Raw genomic sequence first — 27,942 nt, forward strand, 5'->3', positions numbered from 1 at the left:
GCCATGCCCTCAGCATGCAGGGTCAGTAGGAAGGCGACTGAGGTATGGGGCGGCTTTCTCAAGTGCCCTAGGTGCGTTCCTACCCAACCGCGTACACAAACCCTTGGTCATTAGGCGTGTCTGGCATTTCCTTCCCGAGTCAAAGCAAAAACACAAATCAACACCCAGGTGCAGGTATGCTCCAGCCCACGTACATGTGGCCGCATGTCACGGAGTATCACTTCACACCCCTGCAGCAGGTTTTAGGAACTGCTGGATGACAGGCACCCACGCATGGGCCCCGAGCCCAGCTCCCTTTACTTCCCTGACACAAAACCAGACCTGGAGCAATCTCATCTCGTATGGACTTAACTGTCGAAACTGGGAATGTGGCTCTTGCAAAGATGTTATACAAAAAGGCTCGGACTGTAACAAAGGGGGTGGAAGCTTTTCTGCATGAATATTCATTAAAATAAATCTATCTGTTGCCATGGTAACTCTAACCAAAAAAGGAGGCCATAAATAATTACACTTTCAGGTGTTAAGCAAAATAACTCTGTTTTGAGGTCTGATGTTCAACAGAAGGGAGATTATTATTATACAACTCTGAACAGAAAACCGACGTAGGTATTATAAAATTGGGTTAATAGCAATTTGCAGTTCTGTCATTACTCAAGAACGGTTTTGTTATCAGATGCATTGCAGAAAATAAACCACATACTATCACAGTGTGGCCTCAGGCCTGGGGCAAGTCTGGGACTAAGGACATTTCACTTAAACTCTGAACAAATCTTTGAGGGCACTGTGAGTACATAGATGGTATCAAAGGTACCTCTGAGGATTATTAAGTTCTCAAGCTGAAATATTTGTAAAAAAGACAGCAGAAATTCTCAGATTTGAGAGGAAGCTGTTAGGCTCTCACCCAGTTCCAAAGCAGCCGGAGCCTCAGAGGCAGCCCCAGCAGCACTACTGTATACCAGCAACAAGTATTTTTTCACATGACTACAATTGCTGTCTCTGCCTTGTTTGCAGTAAGAATCAGAACCTGTGTCTATTTTAAAATCAAGAGAGGAGAAGGAATGATTCTATGCTTTTTAGTTTTATGTGTAATAATTAATAAACAGCAGATTTCGGCGGTGCTAGGGTCCGTGTGCTGGTCATTTCAATGGGATTCTTCCACGAAAGCTAAGTGGGCAAAAATGTACAGACTTTGACTTCTGCTAAAGTTACATCACCTTATCTTTTGGCAGTAGGCTTCTTATGGGAATTTGCTTTGCTGCAAGACTTTGGCCCAGAACTCTGAACAAGCTGCTAAAATGTGAGACAGAGTTGTGTTTGTAGAGACAGCAAAAATGAAACTACAAATAGAGTTGTTGAGACAAGGACTATTAGTAGCACAGGTGTTTGAGGAAAATATCAATGTGGAAAGCTAGAAAATCCTAGAAAGAATAAACTCATTAATCTTCAGTGGGTTGGCAGTGTCACCCACACCAACAGACCCAGTAACTCACAGGTTATTAAAGCTGAGGTAGCAATGGTCCCCTCCCTTTGATGCTTGGCCAGAAGACTTCAGATTTTTTATCAGGAGGCAGGGACCATGTTAATGACTAATCCAACGGTCTGTTAGCTTTTCCTTTTTTTGCTAGCCAGCAAAAACTGCATTTCTTAGAGCTGCACCTATCTTATTTATGGAATGCTTAATACAAAGCCAGTGATGGCCAACGTGACCCACAGAACATATAGGAAGGTCAGGCACTTCCAATGAGATCAGCACATAGCAGGTTTTTTGAACACGGCTGTCCTCAGTCTTACCACTATACACTGCCTCTAAGGGAACCGGATCCTGAAAGTGCTTACCTGTCCTTCCCTGGCCACCTACCAAGATCTTTTGTGTGCAAAGAGAAGTTCTAAGTGAAAGCTTAAACTCTGCTCAAGGCGCCACAAATTATTACCCGCAGGGGTCCAGGTCAACGCCACGGCAAGCTCCTCACTGGCCGCACATTCCGGGCAGCAGAGAGCTGCTTTGGATACCCAACAGGACAGGCTCCTCCGCAGGACTGCTGGAAATTCCTCCAAGGCAACTCTGCCCGGCCTTTGAAGGGCTTTAGGTGTAACTAGACTGAGACCCACCTCACTCGTGGGTCTAACGTGGGGGGGCTCTCCTCGGTGGTCCCGCCAGAAGGACCTCGAGTGCGCTTGAGCAGGGCATCCTTCATCCCCATAGGTGCCGCCTTCGTCCCCTCAAGGCGGCCCTGGCCCTATCCAGCTGGACGCGGAGAGCACCGCAGCCCCTCTACCCTGGCCTTGTCCTGGTCCCGGTCCCGCCCCGGCCCGCACGTCAGCCGGAGAGCCGGGCCCGGGGCAGCCTTAAAAGCACAGCCGGCGGCCTACAGGCCCGCTGCGCGCCGCGGGGAGGAGCGGAGCGGAGCGTTACGACAGCGCCTTTGCGGCAGCGGCTGCTTTCCGGTGCCCCGCGTCGCTTGACGGCAGAAGGAGCAGAGAGGGAAGAGGGAGGACAACAAAGGGAAGGGGTGCGAGGGGCCGCGGTGGCATGTGAGGGGCGGTGGCGCTGAGGGCGGCTCAGCTGAGGTGAGACGCGGCGGGCGGGGACGAAGCAGAGCCAAGTCAGGTCCAGCGGCTCCCGCTAGCCCGAGGCTGTCTCCGTTGTCCTGTGGCAGCGGAAGGGCCCCGAAGGAGCGTGGCGGACGGGCAGGGACGGGGCCCGCTCTCCGCCCGGGCGGAGCTGCACGGCAGTTTCGGCGCGGCGCCTCCCTGCGGCGGGAGCGGCCGTTTGCCCGACAGCGCCGTAGGGCGCCGGCGCTGCTTGTCTGGGCAGGAGGAAGGTCCAGGCCTCGCCGCTGTCCCTGGAGCTGCCGGCCAGGCCGAGCTGGGAGCACCCGCGGAGCTGCGAGCCGCAGAGGGCGAAGCACGGGCGTCGTAGTGAACTTCTTGTTTGTTTGTTTTAATTACCAGTTTCATTCCTAAACGAAACGGTGCTGCTAGACATTTTAAAAGTAGCATACTCTGGAAGTGTGGAACTCGATTAATGGTATTTTATACAGAATGATTTTGGAGTACCTAAGGCTCATGTGAATAAACATTTCTACTCAAAGCAAAAATAATTTGTGGCCAAAAGTAACACTGTGGAATGTATTCCATGGTTATTGCATTTAACGTTTAGGCCATAAAACCCGACGAAGTGTAGGCTGAGTACGGTATATAGTTGTAGAGTAAGAAGCTTTTATTGCAGATCTGTTTTTTCCTGGTGCAGTGTGGCTGGGCCTTAAGTTCTTTGTGGTTCTGTATAGCTTAATTGATGTGGGCAACTGCAGAATTAGTAAAGGTGTTCATAAATAATTTTAACGATTTAAAGCTGCATTTAAATACTAAATGTGCTGTGCTTAATGCATTTTGAATATAATTGCAAAAAACAGTGAATATGCAGTTTAGTTCTTCCAGAGGAGTTCACTTTCACTGATGAGCTATTCTTGAAAACTTACCTCATGACTCCATTTTCTATGGCAACACACTGAAAGCTTCAGGGAATCTTACAATGATTGCATCAGTGCATTTTGGTGACTCTGGCTAATGTCACAGTGTTTTCTGCAAACTGCCTCACCTGTGCTGCAGGTTGTGAGGAATATTCCTCTGCTAAAGAGAAGTAGTCAAGGCCATGTACTATGTGCATAATTAAATCTAACATGAATAATGGAGTTTCGGTGATCCAATAGTAGAGGAATTCAAAAGACCAATATGGTTTATCTGTCTTACCTTAGAAGTTATTTAAAGCAAGCATTTTTTTCTTTAGCAGGTGGGAAGAATGAAAGGGAAGAGGAATGAAAGAATGTTGAACCTTTTTGTTTGGCTGTATGATGGAAGGAAACCGGACGGAGAACCTCAGCAATAGATCATTTGGATGGCTTCAGCAGCAAGAGAATGATGCTAAACCATGGCTCTGGAAATTCTCTAATTGCTTTTCTGTTGCTGAACAGTCTTTGCCTTGCAGTGCAAAAACGGTAATTTGCTGCTTTACTAAAAGCATAAGTGGTGTCCTGATACAGAGTGGTGTAACTAACTATACCTAACTAGCCTGCTGTGGAGAGGGGAGAAGGCAGTTACCAAGGTAAGTGCAAAACCTGCCTGGGAATTTAGGGACTTCAGTTGTGCCCACAGCTTTCATTACTCTTGATGAAAGCAGGTGAGTTGCTCTGCTTGACAGACTTTACTCTAGAGCTTCATTTGGAATAATGCAACTGAGTGTCTAAACGTGTATGGCACCCTCTTGAAAGCTCTCTGAAGTTATCGTGAAAGGGTAGAGTAGGAAAGTAGTCTCTGGGTTTCCAGGTTTTAGTCAGTTTAGTTTGGAATCAAATTTAGAATTTTCTGAGTTGCTATTGTAGTCACAGCAATTGTGGATACTGCTCTTCACGAATGTCTAACTTTTACTTGCCTCAGTTTCTTTAAATGTTCAGTTCTGTAAATGTATGTGATTATATCTAGGATGCAAAGTGCTACAGAACAGTGCAACACACCTTACTTGAGCAAGCAAACTCCAGCTGTTAGGCAGCATTCATGCATGTTCAGGCTAAATGTCAGTAAAAGACACAGGAGAAACAGAGAAGCATATGTCCTGTGGTGTTCCTGTTCTTATGCATTGGGCGTTTGGAAGGGAGATGCCGTAAGTTCTGGAATTTAGCAGCTAAGCCAGTTCCAGAGAGATTTTTGGCAGTGTCGTCAATTTATAAGATGTGTCAAGTAGAGAGGAGTGGTTTTCAACTGAAGTAATCAATTATTCAGTACTGTTTAGTAGGAAGAGCATTGAATTCAATATGGGAAGTAAAAGTTGTTCCAAAGTGCTGGCCTCAAAACTCTGAAGCAGTGAGTTGTATGAGGGTTAGTCATGCTGACCTTGACTGTTTTGGTGCTTCTCATAATCTTGCTTAATTTTTGCTTTAATTTAAAGCCTGTGCTTTGTGCACAGCCTTTGTGCCTGTACATCTCATTATCTTTGAACAGGTAAAAAAGCATTTGTATATTCCTGTGAAAATATAATATTTTCTGTTCTCTGTTAGTTTATTTCCTTGATATAAATTCTATCTAAAGGGAGGTTGTAGCCAGGTGGGGGTTGGTCTGTTCTCACAGGCAACCAGCAATAGAACAAGGGGACAGTCTCACGTTGTGCTGGGGGAGGTCTGGGCTGGATGTTAGGAGGAAGTTCTTGACACAGAGAGTGATTTGCCATTGGAATGGGCTGCCCAGAGAGGTGCTGGGGTCACCATCCCTGGAGGCATTCAAGCAAAGCCTGGATGAGGCACTTAGTGCCATGGTCTGATTGACTGGATTGGGCTGGGTGCTAGGTTGGACTGGATGATCTTGGATGTCTATTCTAACCTGGTTGATTCTGTGATACTTCTAAACAATGAAGTTTTTTACTTTGTCACATCTGTTTGCTCTTACAAAAAATCTTTCTCCTTTTCAGCTGCAGAGTATCAGCCTTAGCCTAACAGTTTTCTGCTTTTCATATTCTATTTTCCAGACACATTGGTATGTGGTTTATACCTTTTTGATTTTGTCCAAAATCCACTGATACCAGTGTAGCTCAGGCTGGCACATAAGACTGGTGTGTTTGTTTTAGTATTTTACATGTTCAGACAGTGAAGTAATAGTAATAAAGACAACACTTCTCAGTTTCTCTTACTAGTCAAATTGTAAGAGTCTAAAAATGTGCTTGCTTGAACTATAAAACTGTTGGTTTATGTGTCTGAATGTAGCTGAACTTTCACTTTTTTTAGAAAGATTACATGGAGAACAAGAAAGTTGCTGCAGAACTGAAGGATGCTTCATCACTTCATAATGCTGGCTCTAAACAGTTTCCATCAGTACCACTTCCTGATGTTCACCCTCTTCAACAGCAAATACAGCTTTCACCTGGCCCGAAAGTAAGCTGCTGTGCTCATGGCTCTGACTCTTCCTGTACTCCACAAATGCACTGTGGTGGTGGTGGTGGTGGTAATTTGGTTCACCCTGGCACAATATTAGACCCCAAAAGCACTGGGACGATTACTTGTCAAGTGGGGTCAGGATTTGCTTATCAGTCTGCATCTTCGCTGAAGAACCCTCCATCTAGAAGCAATTTGTCAGGCATAGCGAGTGAGTTCCCAGGCATGTGCGTAGAAAACAGTGTCTCTTCCTGTCAACATCTGCCCTGTTGTGGAAAACTCCATTTCCAGTCCTGTCATGGTAACATGCACAAGCTGCATCAGTTCCCAGCCCTTCAGAGCTGCACACCTTCTGGCTATTTCCCTTGTTCTGAATTCTCGAGTGGGGCTCCAGGTCACTTGGATGAGCATATTGCACAGTCGGAGCTAACATCACATGTGTGCGCCAACCCTTTGCACCTAAACATGGCACCTTCCCTTTGTGTAAAAGGCTCTCACTGCTGCAGTGACTGCTTGAGCAAGGTTTGTACATATCCCATTTCTTCTTCATTACGCATGCTATATGGCTAGTGTTGAAGTAACCTGTGAGCAAAACACAGCTTCCACAGGTTGCATCTTGCATCCTCCTGGCTGGTGGAGCACAGTCCAGCTGTGCCAGATAGCCTTTTTGGAAACTCTTCTCCTAGGTAATTTAGCTTGCTAATGAGGCCCTCATGATGTTCAGCTTACAGGGGATTTGTAATGTACTCAAGCAGAATTTTGACTGGATTTTGAAGACCATTGCCTCTCTTGGACAGCTCCAATTAAAACATTGCATAGCAAGGACTGAGAAAAGGCCAACAGTCAACATGACTCACAAACAGGCCTTTAGTCATCAGCTGTTTGAGAGTGCGAGTGGACTGACTGGTGCTGTAAGGATAGGCTTGTTTTGGTGTGATAGGTCTTAGTTCAGTCTCTGCAAATTTGTAATTTGTTTCAATACCAATGTAGTACCTCTCAGAAGTCTTTTAAGACTCTGCTTGAATTTTAATGGGATTTTCAAGTGGAATAATACACTTAACTTTGCAAGCTGTTACTTACATTTCCAATTTTGAGTTAGTGTAAAAATGAAATGTTTCCATTTCAATAGATGGTGAATAGTATATTTGGATTTATGACCACTATGGGTTTTTGGACAGGGAGATGATTCAGCCTTGTACTTCTGTGCTGATTTCACATGCTTGGTTGAGGGATTGATTTTTATTTAGTTATTAATTTTTAGAATACTTATTAGTGCTTATTAAAGGTGACATGTCTTGATGTGCCGTTTGGTATAATGTTTCCTTACGTTTGGAAATTGAGCCGTATGGTAGAAGACTCTAGGGTAGAAGCTTACACTTCATGCAGTGATAGGTTAATTGGCTGTGTGAAGTACCACTTCACTTGCTCTTAGTGCAGAAGGTAGACAGTGTTTCTAGCAAGGAGTGGCATGTATTGATGTATGCTAAATGACTCTGTGTTTTGAAAAATTGTTCCAACAGCCAACCAGAAACAGCCTAGCTGATGCTACTAAAATCTGGCCAAATATTCCTCCTCCAAGTGCACAGACTGCATCTGTTCCTATCCCAATATGCAATGGCTGTGGAACCAAAGGAACAGGAAATGAGAAGAGTTTGCTACTGGCGAGCAGCCTTGGCAAATCACCACAGAAATATGGTAAGCCTCATTTGCTTGAAACTTGGACTTACTAGATGTCATCTGTAAATACTGCTGAAGAGTTCTCTTAAGTTGCACTGTTCTCTAGAAATTCTTTGAAATTGTAGAAAACTAAGCAGTAAATGACCTGTTTTGCAGAATCATTAGAAGGATGTAGGTTTTGGCTACCTAGTTAGCTTCCTGTATTGTTTCTGTAGAGCTTGGTACTATTCTCTTGCTTGGTTTTGAACTGTGAGGATTCTGTGTTGGTTTTGTGCGTCTCTTCCAGTTTTGTGGGGATGAAATGGGTGTATAATGTTAATTCAAAATTAAATAGCTACTCCAGAGCATTGAAACATCGGAAGCTTCATTTGCATTTCTTAGTCTCTAATAGCACAAGCTCTTAACTTCAGTCCCCTGAACTGTAGGATGCCTTTTTTGTTCCATGTCACCTTAATTTTCTGAAGGCTCTGGCATTACACTGGATCTCTCATCCACTTCTGTTGGTGCTTTATCTAATACACACTGTAAATTTGAACAGCTTTCATGTTTCACTTTTGTTACTGGTGTATAGCACTTGCTGACTTTAGTGTGACACAACTTCACACAGTTTTTTGCCAATTGAACATTTGATAACTTCTGTTAATAGATTACTGGGTGACTTGAATTTAAAAGCTAAGCTGAACTTGTATTTTTACACTAAACTCCTATTAAAGAATCTAAGAGAACACGAAGTTGAACTTGCATTCCTGGGCATGTTGTCTGAAAGCTAACTGTGCCAAGTTCACAGTATCTTAAGTGTAAAGTGAGCTGTGTTAAACCTGTGCAGGGTCTCCGGAAGTTGCAATAACAGGCCAAGTTCTGGAAAACTTGCCTCCCATTGGAGTCTTCTGGGATATTGAAAACTGCTCAGTTCCCACTGGTCGCTCAGCTATAGCAGTTGTGCAGAGGATTCGTGAGAAGTTTTTTAAAGGTCACAGAGAGGCAGAATTCATCTGTGTGTGTGACATTAGCAAAGAAAATAAAGAAGTTATTCAGGAGCTGAACAACTGCCAGGTATCTAAACACCATCTGCTTGATGTTCTTGCTTGAGAACGTGTGTCCTCTCTGCTCTAATAGTGATTGCTGCTCTCTGAAGCTTTACAGTCGCTTCTGCTGGTTTTAGTGCATGAGTTCATAATGGGTGGAGTCTTTAATGCTGCACTTTCTTGATGTGATACATCTGAAGACTGAAACTGCATTGCACTGTGTAGATTACTGGTTTAGCTTTACTCAGAGCGTACATGGCATTTCTAGTGTTATCTCAAACCTTTGGCTAAGCCATTAACTATGATTCTGTAAACATAACTTTTGTACTGTTGTTAGTGAATACTGTGCTGGTATGCTGGTGGTGAGGAGTTGCATCCACTGGGACACCTTTCACACTGCCTAGTTTTTCCTCAATGCTATTATGTTTCTTGGTATTAAACTTTGTATGTGTTTCTTAGAAATGCCCTTCCCCCCCCTCTGAATTGCAGATACTGTAACATTCAAGTTGACAGTTCATCTGCTTTTGGGAGGTAAAGTTAATGATAGTAAATCCTTGCCGTCACCCTTGTATTTCAGATGAAGGCTTATGGAATGTTTTTAAGGTATGTTAATTGTTCTTGTAACACTGTAACAGAAGTCACCCCTGCTGAACAGCTAAGGCTGAAGTTCATTGCTAATAGAACAGTTTGAGATCCATACACAGGCTTCATGCATGTGTACATTTGTTTACCTAAAAAGGTGCACGTGAAAGCTTGTATTTCTTAGCTGTGAAAAGACACGTAAGCAAGCACAGTTCAGTCAAGCTTTTCATTTAGAGCATGTCTGTGTATTTCCTCCATAGGTGACTGTTGCACACATCAATGCCACAGCAAAGAATGCTGCTGATGACAAACTCAGGCAGAGTCTTCGGAGATTTGCTGATACACACACTGCGCCTGCCACTGTGGTTCTTGTGTCGAGTAAGTGCTTATGGTACTCAGCTGCAGCATACAATTGGGTTCCTTTTATCAATAGCGCTTTTGCATGTGGTGCTGTTCTGCTTTCCAAGGTTCATGTTTAGAATTGGCTTTCATGGAATTGCTCAAGAATTATTAATGTCAGTGGCAGCAAGGGTAAAATAGGGTCTGTAGGATGAGGACTTGTCTCAGTTAAAGCAGCACTGGAATTTTGTCTCGTTGGGTGTCAGCTATATCAATAAACATGCTCTGAGGGTAGACAGCTTCAGCAGGAGGCTCACTGAGTCTCCTGTGTGGTAATCTTTCAGAATGCTTTGAGCAAAATGTATTTGGTGTGGGTTTTCACTTGCGTAGCAGTGTAGTCCACAGTTAAATATGCAAGCCACACAGCTCATGGCCGTATGTTGCCTGGGCTTTCTCCCTGACACTAAACAAGAGCTTGCTATGGAAGTGTGCAGTACTAGTGGAATGCCTTGCTGAAAGCTGTTACTAGAAGGAAGCCCTTGTTGGAGACTAAATGTGAGCTGCTGATCTAAGTGAGGTCTTTTGAGAAGCCTTGTAGCTGTTGGTGCTTTTTCATTGGAAACTATCATTGATAAATAGAACTTGTCAAATGAGATCTGGGGTTTTCCTGTCCGAGCCTGTTTGTGGTTGTGCTTGTTTGTTTAGGGATTTCTGTGTGTTTAGGATGGCTTTTTGGTTGGTAGGGCTTTTAGCTTTTTCATGTTGATGTTTTTTTTTTTTCCTCTCCAGCGGATGTTAACTTTGCTCTGGAGCTCAGTGACCTGAGACATAGACATGGTTTTCAGATCATTTTGGTGCATAAAAACCAGGCTTCAGAAGCACTCTTACATCATGCTCATGAGCTTATTTGTTTTGAAGAATTTATTTCAGACTTGCCACCAAGGTTACCGCTGAAAGTGCCGGTAAGGTTTTTAACAACAACTACTCTAATGTGTCAACTTCCTTTTTTTCCCCTCCTCTTCTAATTTACTGGGAGAGCAGGTTAAGATGTTTTTTTGTAGCGAGACATGATGTCTATTGCATCTATTTCAGTTACTCCCATGTAATTATGTACTTTCTGCTTCATAGCTGAAAGAATGAAATGGGAAGATGTCATTAACTAAAAAAGTAAAGTAGCAAGGCTGCATTATTACTAAATAATTTATCAGGTGATGTATCTTACATGCTTTGCACTGGCAGAATATCAGAGTAAGAACTTAGCTGTGCATTGAAACAGCTCTTGTAGCTCAAAACAGTTAAAAATGCATCACATTCTACTGTGGTCGTTTTAGGCTTTTTTTTGGTTTTGCGTTCCTGACAATTCCCTCTGGATTTGCACTGTTGTCTTTGCACAGCACTCATAGCTTTCTCTTTCTTTGAAATAACTTGTTATCTGTGTATGGGGTTGCAAGTGGTGATGCTTTCTTACCTGGAGAAGTGATCAGGTTGCTTTCTTACATGGAAAAGTGATCAGGTATTGTCTTCTAACTTGGTATTGGAAATGGCAGTTTGATCTATTTTGGTCTGAGAGTTTTGCAAACAAATAGAATGCTGCCAAAAAGAATGCCATGGGGGATTTGTAGGGGGAGAGCACGTCACCAGAATCAGCTTTAAAATGCTGGCTTTGAAGAAGAGGCTGTGCTGACATGAATTAAAATCTTACTCCCTTTAAACAGGCATGCCATACCCTGCTATATGTTTATAACCTACCAACAAACAGAGACAGCAAAAGCGTCAGTAACAGACTCCGGCGTCTGTCAGACAACTGTGGAGGGAAGGTGCTGAGCATCTCTGGTAGCAGTGCCATCCTCCGCTTCCTAAACCAGGAAAGTGCTGAGCGGGCTCAGAAGCGAATGGAGAATGAAGATGTTTTTGGCAACAGAATTGTAGTGTCCTTTACTCCCAAGAGCAAAGAGCTTAGTGAAACAAAAAATGCCAGCTTTGTGGGAACTGAAAAGGTGAAGTCCCCCAAAAAAGTGAACAAGAACACAAAGCTGTGCCTCCTCAACAAAGACTCAAGTGATCAGTCTTCTGGCATCAAAGGCTCTGCTGGGAAAGGACTCCTGGTCCATGGATCTGTCAGACTAACAAGTGTTAAAAGCCTACAGGTACTGTTGTTAGACCTTTTTTAGTGTTCTTGCTTTTTCTCGTGCTCTCAGGATTGCTTGTGATGTCTTTGCCTTGTCAGTCTGGTTTAATTTATAACTCCAATGTACAGTGAACTATTGTTGTTTCATTGGAAAGCAGACAAATTTGAGAGTTGTTTTTAACTTCTCCCTACCTCCTTTTCCTCAGTCTGGGAATACTGCTGGTACTTACTGCTGTATCTCAAACCTTAGGGCCAGCTTTAGCTTGTGTATTGGTGTTGAATATAACATCTAGAGTGATCCACTTACCTAGTTTTAAGGAAATTTAGAGTAGATGTGCAGTGTAGCAAAAATTTTAACAGATTGACAACATCTGTCCCTGAATATGAAACGGTTTTGGTTATGAAATGCCAGTGAAAATACAGTTAAAGAAAAATGTATCAGTTATCTAGGTTTCCATCACAAGTAAAGCCTCTAGTAAGCAGGGTCTAGTTCATTTATGCTAACCTTTCATCTGTTTCATACAGGAGCTGTGCTGCCTTGAATCAAAGACCATCAATAGAAGTACGGAACATCAGCAAGAACATTTAAGAGAACAAATTCCTTCTCTTCAGAGCAACTCTAATGCAGCAGTGATTCCTATGTCTCTGGCAACCAAAAAAACTGGAACAGGAGAATCATCCTGTAAAACTAGTCAGAAGTATGTTCAAAAATAAAGACAGCAAAAGCTAATTTTGTTGTCTTTTAAAAAGTCAAAAAAGCTAACTATTTTCAGTGTGAATTCTGCAATATAATGTGTGTTTTTTTATATATATTTCTAAGTAGAAAAGAGACCTCTGCTTCCAGAAGCATTACCAACTCCCCTGTAGATAAAAAAGACAAAGATGAAGCTGTATTTCAGGTCAGCTATCCTTCTGCTTTCAGTAAGCTGACAGCCTCTAGACAACTCAGTCCTTTATTCATGTCTCAAAGCTGCTGGTCATCTCGGTAAGTGTCTTATGTGGGAGGTAAAAGTGAGGCTTCACCAATACGTACTTTGATAATGACAGCTGCCTGTGGGGTTGTGTAGGCTAAGCACATTAATACACTGATTTATGTGGAGCCAAACAAAAGAGTGATGATGTTTCATAACAGTTAAGAGGGTGGATATAAATAGAAGATGTAATGAACTCTTTCAGAAGCTTACTGTATTACAATTGTTTCCTGCAAACTTCTGTCTTCGAAACTTCTGAAAATGTTGTAGGTCCTTTAGACGTCTTCTCTTAACTGCACTGCCTTTGACATTCCCAGTAACTTAGCCAGGCTCATTCAGTTCTCATAGACTTAATCAGCTGACCTTTGCCAATTATTGAAGTCACATGAATGAGTTTGACTTTTTAATGGTAGTAATGTAATAGAAGACTTGGTGCCACATATGAAATGGTGTGACTTTGAAAGATAATATGAATGATTTTCTACTTTATCATGAATGTTGTGCTTGATTTTTTTTTTTAGATTTTTTTTCCCCCTTTCTCATGGAAAGTGCTTATCTTGTCATGAATGTTGTGCTTCTGGCAAAACTCCTTTAATCTGTGCACGAGTACTAAACAGATACCTTCTAAGTGCTGGATTTGTGCACTTGACTTGTGTCTTCTTTTTGAGGAACTTTGAGGTCTGTATATCAGAGTAACGCCACATTATCTCAAATACTTTTGTTTTGCCCAGGAGTATGTCTCCAAACCTCTCCAACAGATCATCTCCACTCACATTTAATGTGGTAAATCATAGCAGTGGTACTGACTGTCCTGATCCTTTTGCAAATGGTGCAGACGTCCAGGTCAGCAATTTGGATTACAGATTGTCCAGAAAGGAGTTGCAGCAAAACTTGCAAGAAAATTTCTCAAGACATGGCAAGGTGAAGTCTAAAATACCTTCAGTAAATGTTGTTTGCAGTATTTCTTTGTGTAGTTACAGATGTATTTCTGGTCTAGACTGAAGCTGGGGAGGAATGGCAAGCTATCCAAATGGGACTTCTGAACTTCCTGCTTTAAGAGGGAAGCAGTGTGCTTTTCTTTAAAGACTGCATCTTAGTCTGTAACATTCCTAATGTTGACAGTTCATTAGCCATGCAGGAAAAGCCTTAGGCTTCAGCCGTATAGTGTTTTAATGCTGTAAAGCTGAATTCCTGATGTCAGCTTAAAAATCGGTGTCAGTTAACTAAGTTTCTGTTTTGAATTGGAAGTGATCACAAAGTGTGATTCAGTGGAATGCAAGCGTGCAAGCAGAGGTCTTTTCTACAGTAGTCCTGTCTGCTCTGTAGATGGCATTCTTCTGGCAGTCTTTGAACACAAGCATCACCTTCCCATGTAAAGCAGTGTTAGTGTCTTGCCTTGGTCAAGGCTTGCTGCATTCAGTTCTTGCCTGCTGTGTACTGTTGGCCACGGTTCATTGTACTCGGTTCCCTTTTGTATTGTGTTGGTCTCCTGGTTAAAGCAAGGCTGTACTACTCCTGCTGGCCTTGGGCTCGTATTTTGTGATAAATGTATAAATTCTTCTCCTCCTTGCAGGTAAAAAATGTAGAGCTCAGTCCTCATACAGACTACCAGTTGAAGGCTACAGTTCAGATGGAAAATCTGCAAGAAGCAATCAGTGCTGTCAACAGTCTTCACAGATACAAAATTGGCAATAAAAGGATCCAAGTCTCATTAGTAACAGGGGCTGCTAGTAAATCACTCTCTCTGCTTAGGTAATAAGCACTTCTGTGGCATACTAATTGTTGTAACACATGTTTAGTAGATGAGAATTAAAATATTGAGCAAAGGAATGGCAGAAAAAATAAAGTAACCTCTGTCCTATGAGCTAATGAACATGTTAAATGCAACTAGGCCAATCTTCACTTCAGCATTTTTACTCTGTTTATTGTAAGCTGCATCTGAAGAGGCTGAATCTGTTTGTATTTAGTAGTTTCACCGCCATTTCATAATACTGGTGTGCATTGTTCTGACATATTTAGTTTGCAGCAGAGTTAAAATTACACTTGGCATCTATTTCTTCTTTTCCTCTAGGGAAGTCCATAGGAATTTTAAGGCTAGGATATGAGGTTTAAGTGTTTTTGCTGTTTCTGTTCTCTGTATGGAAGAAGTGCTAGTGACAAGTGTCTTGTACCAATTTTTTCTGTACTGGAAGCATTAGGAAAAAAGTTGTCTTTGTTTTTCACTGGAAAGAAGTGCCTGGACCCTATATAGAGTATCCTGCAATTGTGTACTGTTTGCAGTTGTACTCTACAGCTTCATTTCATTCTTGCCTTTTATGCCTGTTCAAAGGTCGCAGTGAAAATGAACAGGCTAGTAACTTATGCTGCACCTTTAATGTTTCACTTCAGAGATGTTCAAAATCTTGCCACCACCTGCAAAAGACGCAGCATCTTCAGAGGTATTGCCTGAGGAGTTAGCAGAAATGCTACTGAAATAGTGCCCTGATCTGAGGTGTTAGCTTGTATAGTGCTGGGAGGAAAGGGAAAGCAGTTTGTCCTGCTAAATTTATAGTTCACAGACCACATCTATCGATACCTCACCAGTCTGGGTTAGATACTAATGCCAACAGATTAACTTTGTGCTTGTCTTATAGCTCAGAAACGATGTCCATTCTGCAAGATGCACCTGCTTGTTGTCTGCCTGTGTTCAAATTCACAGAAATCTATGAAAAGAAGTGAGTTCTGAATTGTTTGTTTTCTCTAATACTTTTGAAAGAAGCTTGATCTTTTGTTTACAGGCAATTAGTGATGGAATGGAATGGAGTTACAGGGTGTTGAGATTTGCGTTAGGTGTTGCAGCATATCTATCCAGAGATGATTTTCTTAGTTCAAAGGCTTTTCATAGAGGGCTTTAATTTCAGTGTTTTCTGTCACTGATCTACATCGAGGTGAATAAGTTAGTTACTTTGTGTGGAACACTTTCTACCCTGCTATTGTTTCTTAAACAAAAAATGCAAGTGACTGCTTTCTGCCTGCATTTCTAATATGTATTTATCTCTCTTCTTGTAGATTCGGACATAAGTTAACCGTATCAGACCTGTACAAACTAACAGACACTGTGGCGATCCGCGACCAAGGGAATGGGCGCCTGGTGTGCCTTTTACCCAGCAGCCAAGCCCGGCAGAGTCCCTTGGGATCTTCACAGTCACATGATGGTTCTTCAGCAAACTGTAGTCCTATAGTATTTGAAGAGTTGGAATATCATGAGCCTGTTTGTAAGCAGCATTGCCTGAATAAAGACTTTATGTAAGCACTGTATAAAATACTACAAAATCTTAAAGTATCTGAACAGCAGCTGGGATGGGCAGGTGTGTTACAGCTGAGGTGGCCATTCGTACAGGGTGTTCCTGGCACTACTTATGTGCTTAGAAGAATATCAGGCAGAAAATAATGAGATGGCGCTGTGGGATTTCTAGGCAGTTCTTGTAGCTCAGTCTCTTCAGGTAAGATTCAGGTATTCTAGCACAGCTGCCAAGGTTCAATACTTGTTAAGCAGAAGCTGAAAGCCCTCCTCTAGTTGTGTAGGAAAGTTATACATACTAGAGATCTCAGCCTGAATTTGATTACATAATTGTGGCTGGACCAGATCATTGTCCTCTGGCTGCATAGAAAATGATTCATGGTAGGTAGAAGAGTTCCTGAAACCATGCATTTAGTGTTTGTCTTTTATTCAGCAGCAGCCACCATGTTGTGCTGCGAGTTACTAGATGTTCACTGTTAACTGCCTGGTATGTGCTGCTGAACTTACCTTATTATTAGCAAAACTTCTATTTATTGGCTAAATTATTGCTGGGTTTTCCTTTTCAAATTGAAATGTGGTCTTCTCACTATTGCTTGTCTTCTTGAAACCTGCTATAGCTGTATTTTTGTGAAGAAAAGATAGGAGGTGCTTGTGACTGTACAAAGTGGTAATGCCAGCCTGTAGCAGTGCATTGTATGCATCTAGTATGCTTGCTGTGGGTATGTGAGCACAGCCATGCTGTGCTGAGGCTTTTTGTAGAATGAGCATATGAACTTCAACTTTTTCTTTTCACAGTGAGCATGACTTTGATCCAGATTCTTACAGAATTCCTTTTGTGATTTTGTCTCTGAAGACATTTGCTCCCCAAGTCCACAGTCTTCTTCAGACACATGAGGGTACTGTGCCTTTATTAAGGTAAAGTGTTTTGATGTGGACTTTTAGTGTTAAGGGCTGAGATAGGTTAGAGGTTTAAAACTTCACTATGTCTGGTTAGTGCTCTGAAAATAGCTGTTCTAGAAAAGCTGTGGTTCTTAGGTCCAGCAGTGTCTTCTATAGCAAATAAGTACCTATCCTTGTTTAATTCTTGTTGAAAATCCCCCACATCTGTTTCAAGTGTGCATTCTGTGAAGATTTCTGTAACATGTTGGTAAACTGTTGAAGCATTCTTTAAAGTGTCTCAAAAGAATGCTGCTTTTAGGATAATTGTTGTGGTGTTATTTTAGTACATAATGAAATCTTTTTTCTTCTCTTCTGAAGTTTTCCTGATTGTTATATGTCAGAGTTCAGTGATCTGGAAGTAGTGCCAGAAGGCCAGGGTGGCGTTCCTTTAGAACACTTGATTACCTGTGTTCCTGGAGTTAACATTGCCACTGCCCAAAATGGAATTAAAGTCATTAAATGGATACATAACAAGCCACCACCTCCCACTACAGGTAAGCATTTCTGTTCAGAATCCTTTTTTCTGAGCTAGCCTTTGAGCTATTAAATTTAGCATCAAGTAAACTTCTTGTGTAATTGTTAAGCTTCTTATAAAGATAAATTTGTGGCTTGAATGTTTGTTTTTTTCCTAGCATGTGGTGTGGCCTGGGTCATAAATAGACTGCGATGTTTCAAGGGAAAATATTAGTGAAAGGTTCAGTAATACAATTTTCTTCTTTGTAGATCCTTGGCTTCTACGTTCTAAGAGCCCTGTAGGTAATCCACAACTTATTCAGTTCAGTAGAGAAGTGATAGACCTACTTAAAAACCAGCCATCCTGTGTCATACCTGTCAGTAAATTCATCCCAACTTACCATCATCACTTTGCAAAGCAATGCCGTGTGTCTGACTATGGGTATTCTAAGCTAATGGAGCTGCTGGAAGCAGTGCCTCATGTGCTGCAGGTGAGTTACACAGCACTGTTCCTCTTGGAATTGTCATCAGCTGTCTGAGCGCCTGCTTGGTGTTGTGTGACAGAGGCTATGCCCTTACCTCATCCACCTTTTAAAGAGATGCTTAACTGGACCTTGAAGCCTGATCATTTCTCTTGTCTCTATTATCATTCTCACCCTTATGAAGCAAATCCTGGTAAAACTACTTAATCTAAGTCTCTGGAATAGAGCTTGAAGCTACATTTAGCCTCTACTGCTTGAGTAAAAAGTTTTGGTTGTGCCGTTTGTATGAGCCCAGCAGCTGCTGACTGCTTGTAAGTTAGGCTGTGATTGAAAAGATTGGCGTGTGAAATCAGTCAGGAGAAAAGAAACACATCAGCTGACTGTGGGGCACAGCAGTCATCATTTGAAAATGACCAGTACAGGTGTGCAGCAGGTGCAGTAGCACTGGCAGAGGAAGCATTTCTTGTTTTCTTGATGTCGAATGACTTAGTACAGGAGGTGTTGATAGCTTCACAAGACAGCCTTTCCAAGCACAGTGCTGTGTATTCTTTAGTTCTAGCCTACCCATACAAGGACTGACTTCTCAGTGCCTCGTGGAAGAATTCCCAGAGGATGCTGGCTGCCAGTGATCAAATGCCGTTTTCTTTCAGATTCTGGGCATGGGTTCCAAACGCTTATTAACTCTGACGCACCGAGCTCAGGTGAAGCGCTTCACCCAAGACCTGCTGAAGCTGCTCAAGTCACAGGCCAGTAAGCAAGTCATTGTGAGGGAGTTCTTGCAGGCTTATCATTGGTAAGTTATTTGTCATGAAGCAAGAACAGCTGTGCAGTGGTGACTCCAAAACCTAGTGCAAGAGAAGTACAAACCTACATTACATCTCTGTTGTGATGTGGAAGTTCAAAGTTCTAATGAAAACAGAAAGTGAAAGCTCTGTGGCAGGTTTTGACTGCCTTGAGTGCTAGGTTCAGCTAACTTTATTGAGTTAGAAGTGAGTCGTTGTATTTCATTACTTTTTTTTGAAGCCATGGCTGCACAGTTGGATTAAGCAAGCGGGTCATGGCAGATTACCATAAACACAAGGAGATGTAGTGTTAGGTTCTCCTTAAAGGGGAAGTATGGACTGATTGCTGTAGATATCCTTGCTGCTTTAACTGGGTCTGTCTGTAACTGTTGAGTAAATGCAGACTGAAAGTGCAGCCAAAAGCTGCTGTAGAACACAAGTGATTAAGACAGCATAATTAAAACCTGGGCTTGAAAAACGCTATTTTGTGTTGTCACCACAATTAAGTCATCCACCGTTTGGTATGTAGAGCTTGCTTCCATCATCAGATGAGCTGTGTCTTACTTATCTTGTCAGAATGGCTAGGTCATTTGAATTCCCCTTTGCTTCAAATGCCAGTGTTCTTGCCAGTATGAAAATGAGAGGGGATTTTAAGGACTGAAGGCTTATTCTCTCATCTTACACACTTGTTTTGCGTACCCACTGTGCATTAATACCTGTACTGTACAATTTCCTACAATTCATAGGTGTTTCTCAAAGGACTGGGATATTACTGAGTATGGGGTGTGTGAACTGGCTGATATCATAGCAGAGATTCCAGATACAACCATCTGTTTGTCACAGCAGGATAATGAAATGGTAATCTGTATTCCCAAAAGAGGTATGCTCCTGGTACTTTTGCTACTGCCAAAGAAACTGGGGAGGTTGACTGTTTTAGGTCTGTACTGATTGTGTTTCTGCCCTCATCACAAGACTGTGAACTTACAGCAAATAGGAAATGTATCATTCCAGGAATACTGAAGATTGAACAGACAAAACAGTTGTCAGAACACCTGCAGAAGTAGGAAAGTTACATAGTTAAATGTCTTGTGGAAAGATTAGGATGGGTTGCTTCCATGTGGCAAAAATACCAACACATTTGGCCATTCAGTGTCTTCTAGTGCTGGTCACCTGGTATTTTGTACTTTAAACATGTAAGCTTATCGGGGGTCCTCACTAGTAGAAGAAAATAGTGACTTGATATGATGTGTGATCAAGATGATCAATCACTGCATTTGCTTATTGTTTTCTGTTGCATTTTCTGAGTGTTTTGATGAGTTGTTCTTGCTTTGGCTTTGAATTTCAGAACGTACACAGGAAGAAATTGAAAGAACCAAACAATTTTCTAAAGAGGTAGTAGACTTACTACGTCATCAACCCCATTTCAGAATGCCCTTCAACAAATTTATCCCATCTTACCACCACCACTTTGGTCGTCAGTGCAAACTTGCTTACTATGGGTTTACAAAACTACTTGAACTCTTTGAAGCCATACCAGATGTCTTACTTGTAAGTTTTCAAATCCTCAGCCTTACTAAAGCATTTTTTCTGAGATCTGTACAGCTGTTTCAGGAATGCATGTGGTTCTTAACTTTAGTGTGTGCTATAAACCATATACCCGGAATAATGGTTAAGTTTGTTAACAAATCCAAGTTTTCTAAATGAGATTACAATATCAAGTACATCAAAATTATTGCTGACCATAGAATCATAGAATGACTCGGGTTGAAAGGGACCTTGAGCTCATCTACTCCCTGGCATGGGCAGGGACACCTCTCAGCTAGACTCAGCTGCTCAAAGCCTCATCCAACCTGGCCTTTGAACATTCCCAGGCAGGAGGCATCCACAACCTCCCTGGGCACACCTCTTCCAGAGTCTCACCACTCTCATACTAAGGAACTTTTTCCTGAGGTCCAGTCTAAAGCTGCTTTCTCTCTGCTTAAAACCCTTCCCTTTTGTCCTAATGTTAGACACCTGCATGAAAAGTCCCTCCAGCCTTCCTGTAGGACCCTTTCAGGTATTGGAAGGCAGCAATAACATCTCCCTGGACTATTCTTCAAACTGAGCACCCCCAGCTCCCTCAGCCTGTCCTCATAGCAAAGGTGCTCCAGTCCTTGGATCATCTTTGTGGCCTCCTCTGGACTTGCTTCAGCAGCTCTTTTGCCCTCCTTATAATGGAGACAGCAGAACTAGACGTGGTATTGGAGGTGAGGTCTCATGTGGGTGGAGTTAAGGGGAAGAATCCCCTGTCCTTTCTGTGGAAGTTGTTTCTGAAATGTTAGTAACTAGCTGCTGCCTGTATTTCATCATTTGCACATCTTTTTCTTGCCCTGTCAATTCTGTTGTGGTATCTGAGCCCTCCATAGAAAATCATTGCCTGCAGGCACTGCAGTTCAGTTGCAGGTTGCACTTTTTTCACCCAGACTAAATAAATCTCTTAGTTTAATTTCTATTTCATAGGTATTGGAATGTGGGGAAGAGAAAGTTCTCACACTGACAGAGGTGGAACAAGTCAAAGCGGTTGCTGCCCAGTTTGTTAAACTGCTACGGTCTCAGAAAGACAACTGCCTTCTGATGAGTGATTTACTGCCCGAGTACAGTAAGACCTTTGGGTACACACTGCGTCTGCATGACTATGATGTCAGCTCCGTGCCAGCTCTGATGCAGAAACTTTGCCATGTCGTAAGGGTAAGCTTTTAGCTTTGTAGTGTGTCCTGTTGTGCTATGGAATTTCCTGTCTCAAATCACAATCTTCTTAATACTGTACTCCACAGATAGTATTTCATGAAGTTAGGAAGTCTAAAGGGATTTTAAATGCATCATAGAATCAGTCAGGGTTGGAAGGGACCACAAGGATCATCTAGTTCCAACCTCCCTGCCATGGGCAGGGATGCCCTACCCTTGATCAGTACCTTCTGTGCTCCTGTGCTCCTATGACAGTCTGTATGCTTTTAACACTTCAGCTTTTCTGGGAAGACTTGTTCTTATTTTGCAGATCAGTAAAAGATTGCATTCTGGTACTTAAAGAATTCAAATTAGTTTTCCCCACTTCTAACTGTATAAAAGCAGTAAATTCCTGAGAAGCATAGCAGTTGTCAGTCTCCTAATGCATTATCCTAATTCTTTTTTATCTGTGGATTGAGGCTTTGATTTAATGTCAATATGCAGAAGATCTTACATGTTAGTGGAAAAGAGGTTGCACGGACATGGACATGCTGGTTTAGTTTCTGTAGTTCTTTTAATTTAGGAGCTGATGTTCAAGATGGAGTTTAGTGAGGCCCAGAACAGAGTAAAGCCACTGCATGAACAAACTGCTCCACAGCTTTTGTGTATTTAAAGAAAACTTACATAAATTTCTGTTGTCCTTTGTGCTTTCAGCTAGAGAAGTGTCAGATGCAGCTGTGGTCCAACCCCAGCTCCACAACTTAATTTATAAATTAATCTCTGCTGCGTCTAACTTATTCCCAATTCATTTTTCTAGGTTGTTGACACGGAGTCTGGCAAGCAAATTCAGCTGATAAATAGAAAATCTCTGCGGACTCTAACTGCCCAACTGCTGGTCTTGTTGATGTCCTGGGATGAAGCATCCTTTCTGTCTGTTGAGCAACTTAAACAGCGTTATGAAACAGTCCATGGTACTTCACTTAATCCATGTGAATATGGGTTTGTGACCTTAACTGAACTCCTGAAGAGTCTACCTTACCTAGTTGAGGTATGTAAGCCCTTTTTTCCTTTCTGGTGTGTTTCATACTCTGAAGAGACATTGTGAATAGATGGTTTGGAAGTACTCAAATTCTTTCTCTTTTCCAACAGGTTTTTACTAATGGCACAGCAGAGGAATACGTGAAACTTACAAATCTGTATATGTTTGCGAAGAATGTGAGATCCCTGCTTCACACTTACCATTACCAGCAGATTTTTCTTCATGAGTTCCTTGTAGCATACAGCAAACACACCGGAGAAGTGCTGCAACCCAAATCATATGGATGCAATAATTTAGAAGAGCTCTTGGGAGCCATTCCACAGGTGTGAAAATGTCTGGTTTGTATCACTGCGTGCAGGTTTCCACATGGATTCAAGAGCAGCACCGCTGCAGTTTCTGTTGATGCATGTGAATCACTGTAACAATTGCCTTTGCCGAGGAGCCTTACACCAGTTGTGTTTTAGTAGCTTCTGAGAAGTCTGGACTATAAGGAGTGCTCCTGGGTTTGATTCTTTGGTGTGTGTGTGGGGGGGATTTTTTTTAACCTGTTATAGTCAAATTTTGCTGAAGAGGTGAGGCTGCAAATGTCCCTGGCTTCTGTATTAAATTATATAATTGGCTCATTCAAGACTTGAGTCAGCTGTACTGAGGCTTTGTTTTGTCAGGGGATTATTTGCTTTAGAAGTGAGGCATTGTGGGACCTTGTCAGAAGCATCCCATAATGCAGTTTTGCTCTGGCATCTTGTCATCCACATGTCCTAAGTGCTCTAGGATAATTTGCTGATGCAGTTTATGGCTATAAACCTTCTTTTAATCTTTCTTTGTCACTCTGTATTTCAACATAGATTTGTGAGTACATAGTTAATAAACTTCCTAGCCATAGAGTTTGCTGCTTTTGCATCAGCTATTTTGAGACAGTGCTGGGGTAGTGTAGTGCAAATTAGCACCACAGTTCAGTTTACTTTCAGAAATGGTGTCAGTGCAAGGCTAGATCGAAGGCAATGAGTGAGCTGCTTTAGACTTTGAGCATAATGTGGGCTGATGTTTCATTCTGCTTTTTTATTTCCCTCTATAGGTGGTCTGGATTAAAGGACATGGCCATAAGAGAATTGTGGTGTTGAAGAGTGATATGAAAAGTAAGCCAATTCAGTTTTCAGCAGCATCTTAGATCCCCCCTTTTTAAGGACTCAAGTAGGTGACCCAAATGAACTTGTATTTTTGTAGCTCGTTTTAGCTCTCCTAGTCTTCCTCCTGCTGATCATGTGGATGATCCTGGAAATCAACTTGCTAACCATAGTGGATGTGATATGGGGAACCGAGGATCCACTTCATCACTGGAACTAAATCTAGGAGCACCTGGTAATGGCAAACTGATTTATCTAAGGAATTGGCTGCTTATTTCCCCAAAGATGGCAATCAGAGCAACACAGGGAAAGCTGAGTGATTTAGTCAGTCTGAACTCCTGTAGAAATGCTATGCAGCTCAAGAACTAGCGAACCTCTCCCAAAGTCTGTAGTTTAAGAATGTCTCCTCCTGACAAGGGCATCTGTTCTCAGCTGCCTTTACATGTAGTGCTTCTATGAAAAGACGGTCCCTGGCGGATTTTGGTAGGAGTGTATGCTGCATTTGGTGTGCTCCTTTGCCATGTCTTCTGTTGGGTGTTACATTGGTTTGGTTACTTATTTGCAGCAATGGCAGTCAGGCCTTCAGATAAAAGTCACAGAGATGGCAGCCTCATACTTGGTTCATGTTTTGCTGTGGTCTCCAGTTATTTACCACCTTACAGGCTGCAGAACCTGTGGAAGGGTTCTTGAGTGGTTTCAGAAGTTCAGGTTTATCCCCTGTAGTAGGGGCAAGCCACCTTATTTTGGAACTCTGGGCTTAATTTTCACACCTGAATGTGTGATGGTCCGTAAATTGTTGGTGGGCATGTCTGCTACCTGCCTTGTCAGTTAGACTACTCCTGTGGGACTTGAGTGGAGGAGCTGAGGAAACAAGTTTGCTAACTACCAGATTTTACTATAGGTATATAATCAGGCAATAGGTTTAGCACACTATTGCTCTGTCTGCTGCGCTGTCATTAGATAATCTTGATCCAGCAGTGTAACTATTGAATTGATCTGAAATTAGTTAACATTAATTCAACTAGCTCAGCGTTGCTATTTCCAAAGTGGCACAGGTCTAAAATCCTCACAATTGTATCCAAAGACTTCACATTTACTAGCTCTAAAATAGTGACCCCTTCACAGCATGCAGATCCTTTGAAAGGTGTTCACTTATTTTTGTAGTTCCTAATCAAACTGAGCAAGAACTTCTTTGCCTCACAAACACATCTCCTGTTGACCTCTTGTGTGAGCCAGTTCCTTCCTGCCTACCATCCCCACAGCTGAGACCTGATCCAGTGGTTCTGGAATCTGCAGACCTCATTCAGTTCGAGGAACGCCCTGCACCCCTCTCCGGTAAGAGTTTACCCATGGTATGTTACAGAGGGATGCTCACTGATGTGGTGCCTTGCCCAGGGTGCTGGGTGGCTTGCATAATTTGGCAACCAAAGCATCCACCAAGTGGTGAATTGCCTGGAATTCCATTTGAAGGCATAGGTACGTGTGCCTGTATTGCATGCTAGCTTGTGGTGGAAGTGCGGGTGACTTCCCTGCTGTCACTGTGGAGTGAATTGTGTAGGGACCTTACCCAGCACTGAGCTGGGTATTTTGTCAGCCTGTAGCAGTCTTTCCACCATAGGGATTTTTTTGTAGTGCTTTTCTGAGCACTGAGATGCTTGGTGTGTGAGAATTCAATTAAACCTTCAAGTCGGTACATGATGCAGGCAGAGCCAGAAGCAAACCTCACATCAGCTTGCAGAGGTGCAATTGACGCGTTCTCTGCCTTCAAATCGGGCCGGCGAGTTCTTTTCAGACGTTTTATTGCCTATTACCAGAGAAGCATTCTTGATTGGTGTATTTCACCCCCCGGGAATAGAGCATCAATAACAGAGTTGCCTTTTTTCCTAGAAATAATGATTTTAACAGAAGAAGAGAAAGAAAGAATTGTTACCACAGCTCAAGAGAAAATGACCTCTGATTCTGTTGTATGTAATACCACAGAGAATGCTTCAGTGCCTCCCTGTCAATCTTCTGAAACCCAGCTAAACAAGGAAGCAATGGACAGCCCAGCCAAAAGGCAACACAAAACCAAGGTGAAATTAGCAGCAAACTTTTCACTTGCACCCTTAACCAAGCTTTAACTCTATTTTTAGTGTGAAAGACAAGTTCCTATGGACTCTGCACAAAGTAACCTGTTTGCTAGCCCTTATGTATTTTAATGAAAGGCCTAGAAGAATTAATTTCTATTTACTGTATCCTGTGAAGATTTTGTTCCTTTTACAATGAGCACAGCTGTTAGCAGAGCAGATATTTTCTATTATTTTGAAAAATTTCTGGCATTTGTTAAATTACTCCTAAATTTTACAGTTTTTCATAAATGTGTTCAGTAAAAGCAAACTATCAATTCAATTACAATGGAACAGGTTTTATTTTCCCTAAGCCTCACTGGTGGTGTAATCATACCTATAGCATACTGTGTTCTATAGGCTGTTGCTTACTGGTGTTGTTTCAGACAGTATTAATAAAATGCATGATCTGTCTTGCCGAAGCCTGTGGAGGAACTTAAACTTGCTGACATGAAATGCCAAGACTGAGGGAGCTCATTGTACTCCAGAGGAGGAACTTGTTCTCTAAGCTTTCAGGTGACTTGTAGCTGCATTGGCCATACTTTGATCTGGAGATGTCTGTAGAAGGTTATGTGGCTATTTGGTAAAAGCTGTTTTAAATCTAGCTTCCAGTTCCATTTAGGAGCTTTCTGCCACATCCATGCTGTAAGCTTCCCTTTTCTATTTAGTTCCAGTCTGGCACAGATCTGGTTAAGGAAAAGACTGTCTTGGTGTCATGAGTTGAAGATACAGACACAGACATTCTTTTGTGTCTGAAAATAAAGTTAGGAAGATTGATATTTCTGAACTATGCATTTAATGCATAAATTACAGACAATGGAGCTGGTCTTGCTAAAATGTGTTGTGCTGGAAGGTGTTGATGCTATTTCCACCTGTAAGGAATGTTGTAGCTACATGTGGAAATGCTAAGGTTGTTCTGCTTAACCTTGTTTTCTATTTTTAAGTCTGTTCAGTAAGTGGGAAGTTTATTCTTTGATGTGCTGTCTTTTTAGCTGTGTCTGGTTTTATTCTGAAACTTACTTCTAGTGTTGGAAGCTTTTTTTTCCAGTTGGTGGTATCTTGTGTTGGCTTTGAAAGGGCTGGATTTGGAGGAGAGGTTAGATCAGTGGATGACCTTAACTCTAGCAGAATTGTGCAGTGTATGAGACTTCATACCCATTCTGGGTAACTGTGGCATTTACAATGGGTTGTATTTGCCAGGCAGCAAATTAATTGCTCGTAGTATTGAAAGAGCCTACACTAGAGGTTTTCCACTGGCCCACTGATTTTTACTTTTTTAAGGTGAGTTCTATTGTAATGTATAAAAGATGGAACATGAACTCTGATTTCTCAGCCAGCAGCAGGAGATGCCACTGAATGGCTACAGGCAGAGTTTTACCAGTCAGATTTTGCTATAAGATGTTTTAACTTCAGGCAAGCTTTACCAGTAGTGAGCTCCTCGCCATTGTGAGTGCAGAGAAACACTCGGACCTTCTTCTGAGCATTGTGGCACAGTGTGGTGAGTCTTTAGGAAACTTCTACAGACATCCAAGTTTTGCCTTCTATAGTTGTAAGTGAGCTGTCTTGGAAGGCTTGTAGTGAGTTAAATGCAAGAATGTCTGCTTTTGCCTGTTTTGGGAAAGGCAGCAGCGATCAGTCCAGATCTTTCAGATGAGCCTGCATTGGAGAAAAGAGGACAGCCTGAAATCAGACTTTGGGATGCAGCTACAAGTCCTCTGGAGTACTAAAGAGAGCCAGTTTGTTTTTTTAGAGGAGAAAGTGTTCATCAACCCGAGTGTGGCAAGCATAGCACTCATGGAGGTCAGCACATCTTGTCTGGAGTGGTGTGTGATTCTGATGGAATTGCTGTTGGGGAAGTTGAGCTCCTAGTGTCACAAAGCAGCTGGTGGACTGGCAATCCATTTTTTTTATCCAAAGGATTAAATGAATGATGTGACTTGCAAATTGAAAAGTGTTACAACCATGAAATTCTTTCAGTGTGCTACTGCGGATTTGTGTCTGTTTCAAAAACAAATGTCACCTAAGCCCTCAGTTCATGCACTTTTTTCTTGCAGTGGGAAGGAGAAGAAAAGAAATTCTTTTCTTAGCAGTCTACTTGGTTTGGACACTTTCTTTTGTGGCTCAAGTGCTGTTTTGTGTGTTGGGACCAAACAGTTGTGTCAATAAAATTTTCAAGCAAGCATCACTCTGTCCTTATTTGAAGACCTGTTGAAAATCTGTCCTAGAATCCTTAGCTTGTTGCATCACATTGACTTTAATCCAGGTGGATCAGAGGGGGAAAATTGGGATTTATTGAAGAATGTAAACCTTGCAAATCCCAGCCTGCTCTTCTGGACAAAGTGCTCCCAAATGTTGCAATTCAGTGTGTTGGCAGATGTGGTCAGCCTCTCCTAGG

The 27,942-nt window shown here is 42.2% G+C and overlaps 1 protein-coding gene across 8 annotated transcripts; it reads left to right on the plus strand.

The window, feature by feature from the left end:
- Positions 1–2,394: 2,394 nt before the first annotated feature.
- MARF1 (meiosis regulator and mRNA stability factor 1) lies at positions 2,395–27,729 on the plus strand. 8 transcript variants are annotated; one of them, XM_064153897.1, is made up of 27 exons: positions 2,395–2,568; positions 3,788–3,995; positions 5,772–6,440; positions 7,439–7,613; positions 8,422–8,648; positions 9,463–9,580; positions 10,331–10,503; positions 11,257–11,688; positions 12,195–12,367; positions 12,490–12,654; positions 13,372–13,561; positions 14,214–14,392; positions 15,274–15,354; positions 15,689–15,925; positions 16,716–16,835; positions 17,178–17,353; positions 17,583–17,803; positions 18,445–18,587; positions 19,323–19,456; positions 19,922–20,124; positions 21,076–21,303; positions 22,097–22,327; positions 22,429–22,641; positions 23,394–23,454; positions 23,543–23,677; positions 24,607–24,777; positions 25,330–27,729. In XM_064153897.1, exons 2-27 carry the CDS (start codon positions 3,849–3,851, stop codon positions 25,560–25,562), a joined length of 5,235 nt encoding a protein of 1,744 aa, XP_064009967.1. In that variant the 5' UTR covers positions 2,395–2,568; positions 3,788–3,848; the 3' UTR covers positions 25,563–27,729. The 8 variants fall into 8 exon arrangements, with proteins under 8 accessions (XP_064009967.1, XP_064009972.1, XP_064009971.1 ...); XM_064153902.1 differs by having other exon boundaries at positions 24,679–24,777; XM_064153901.1 differs by having other exon boundaries at positions 12,493–12,654.
- Positions 27,730–27,942: the final 213 nt, after the last annotated feature.

Source organism: Pogoniulus pusillus, chromosome 13, assembly GCF_015220805.1.
Source record: "Pogoniulus pusillus isolate bPogPus1 chromosome 13, bPogPus1.pri, whole genome shotgun sequence".
NCBI classification, from domain to species: domain Eukaryota; kingdom Metazoa; phylum Chordata; class Aves; order Piciformes; family Lybiidae; genus Pogoniulus; species Pogoniulus pusillus.

What these genes read in the sequence shown, in the direction of transcription:
- MARF1 (XM_064153897.1), top strand. Translation starts at nt 3,849, where the DNA reads ATGATGGAAGGAAACCGGACGGAGAACCTCAGCAATAGATCATTTGGA. An exon ending in GCAGTGACTGCTTGAGCAAG is followed by an intron (nt 6,441 to 7,438) that starts GTTTGTACATAT and finishes TTGTTCCAACAG; the next exon opens with CCAACCAGAAACAGCCTAGC. An exon ending in GGTTACCGCTGAAAGTGCCG is followed by an intron (nt 10,504 to 11,256) that starts GTAAGGTTTTTA and finishes CCCTTTAAACAG; the next exon opens with GCATGCCATACCCTGCTATA.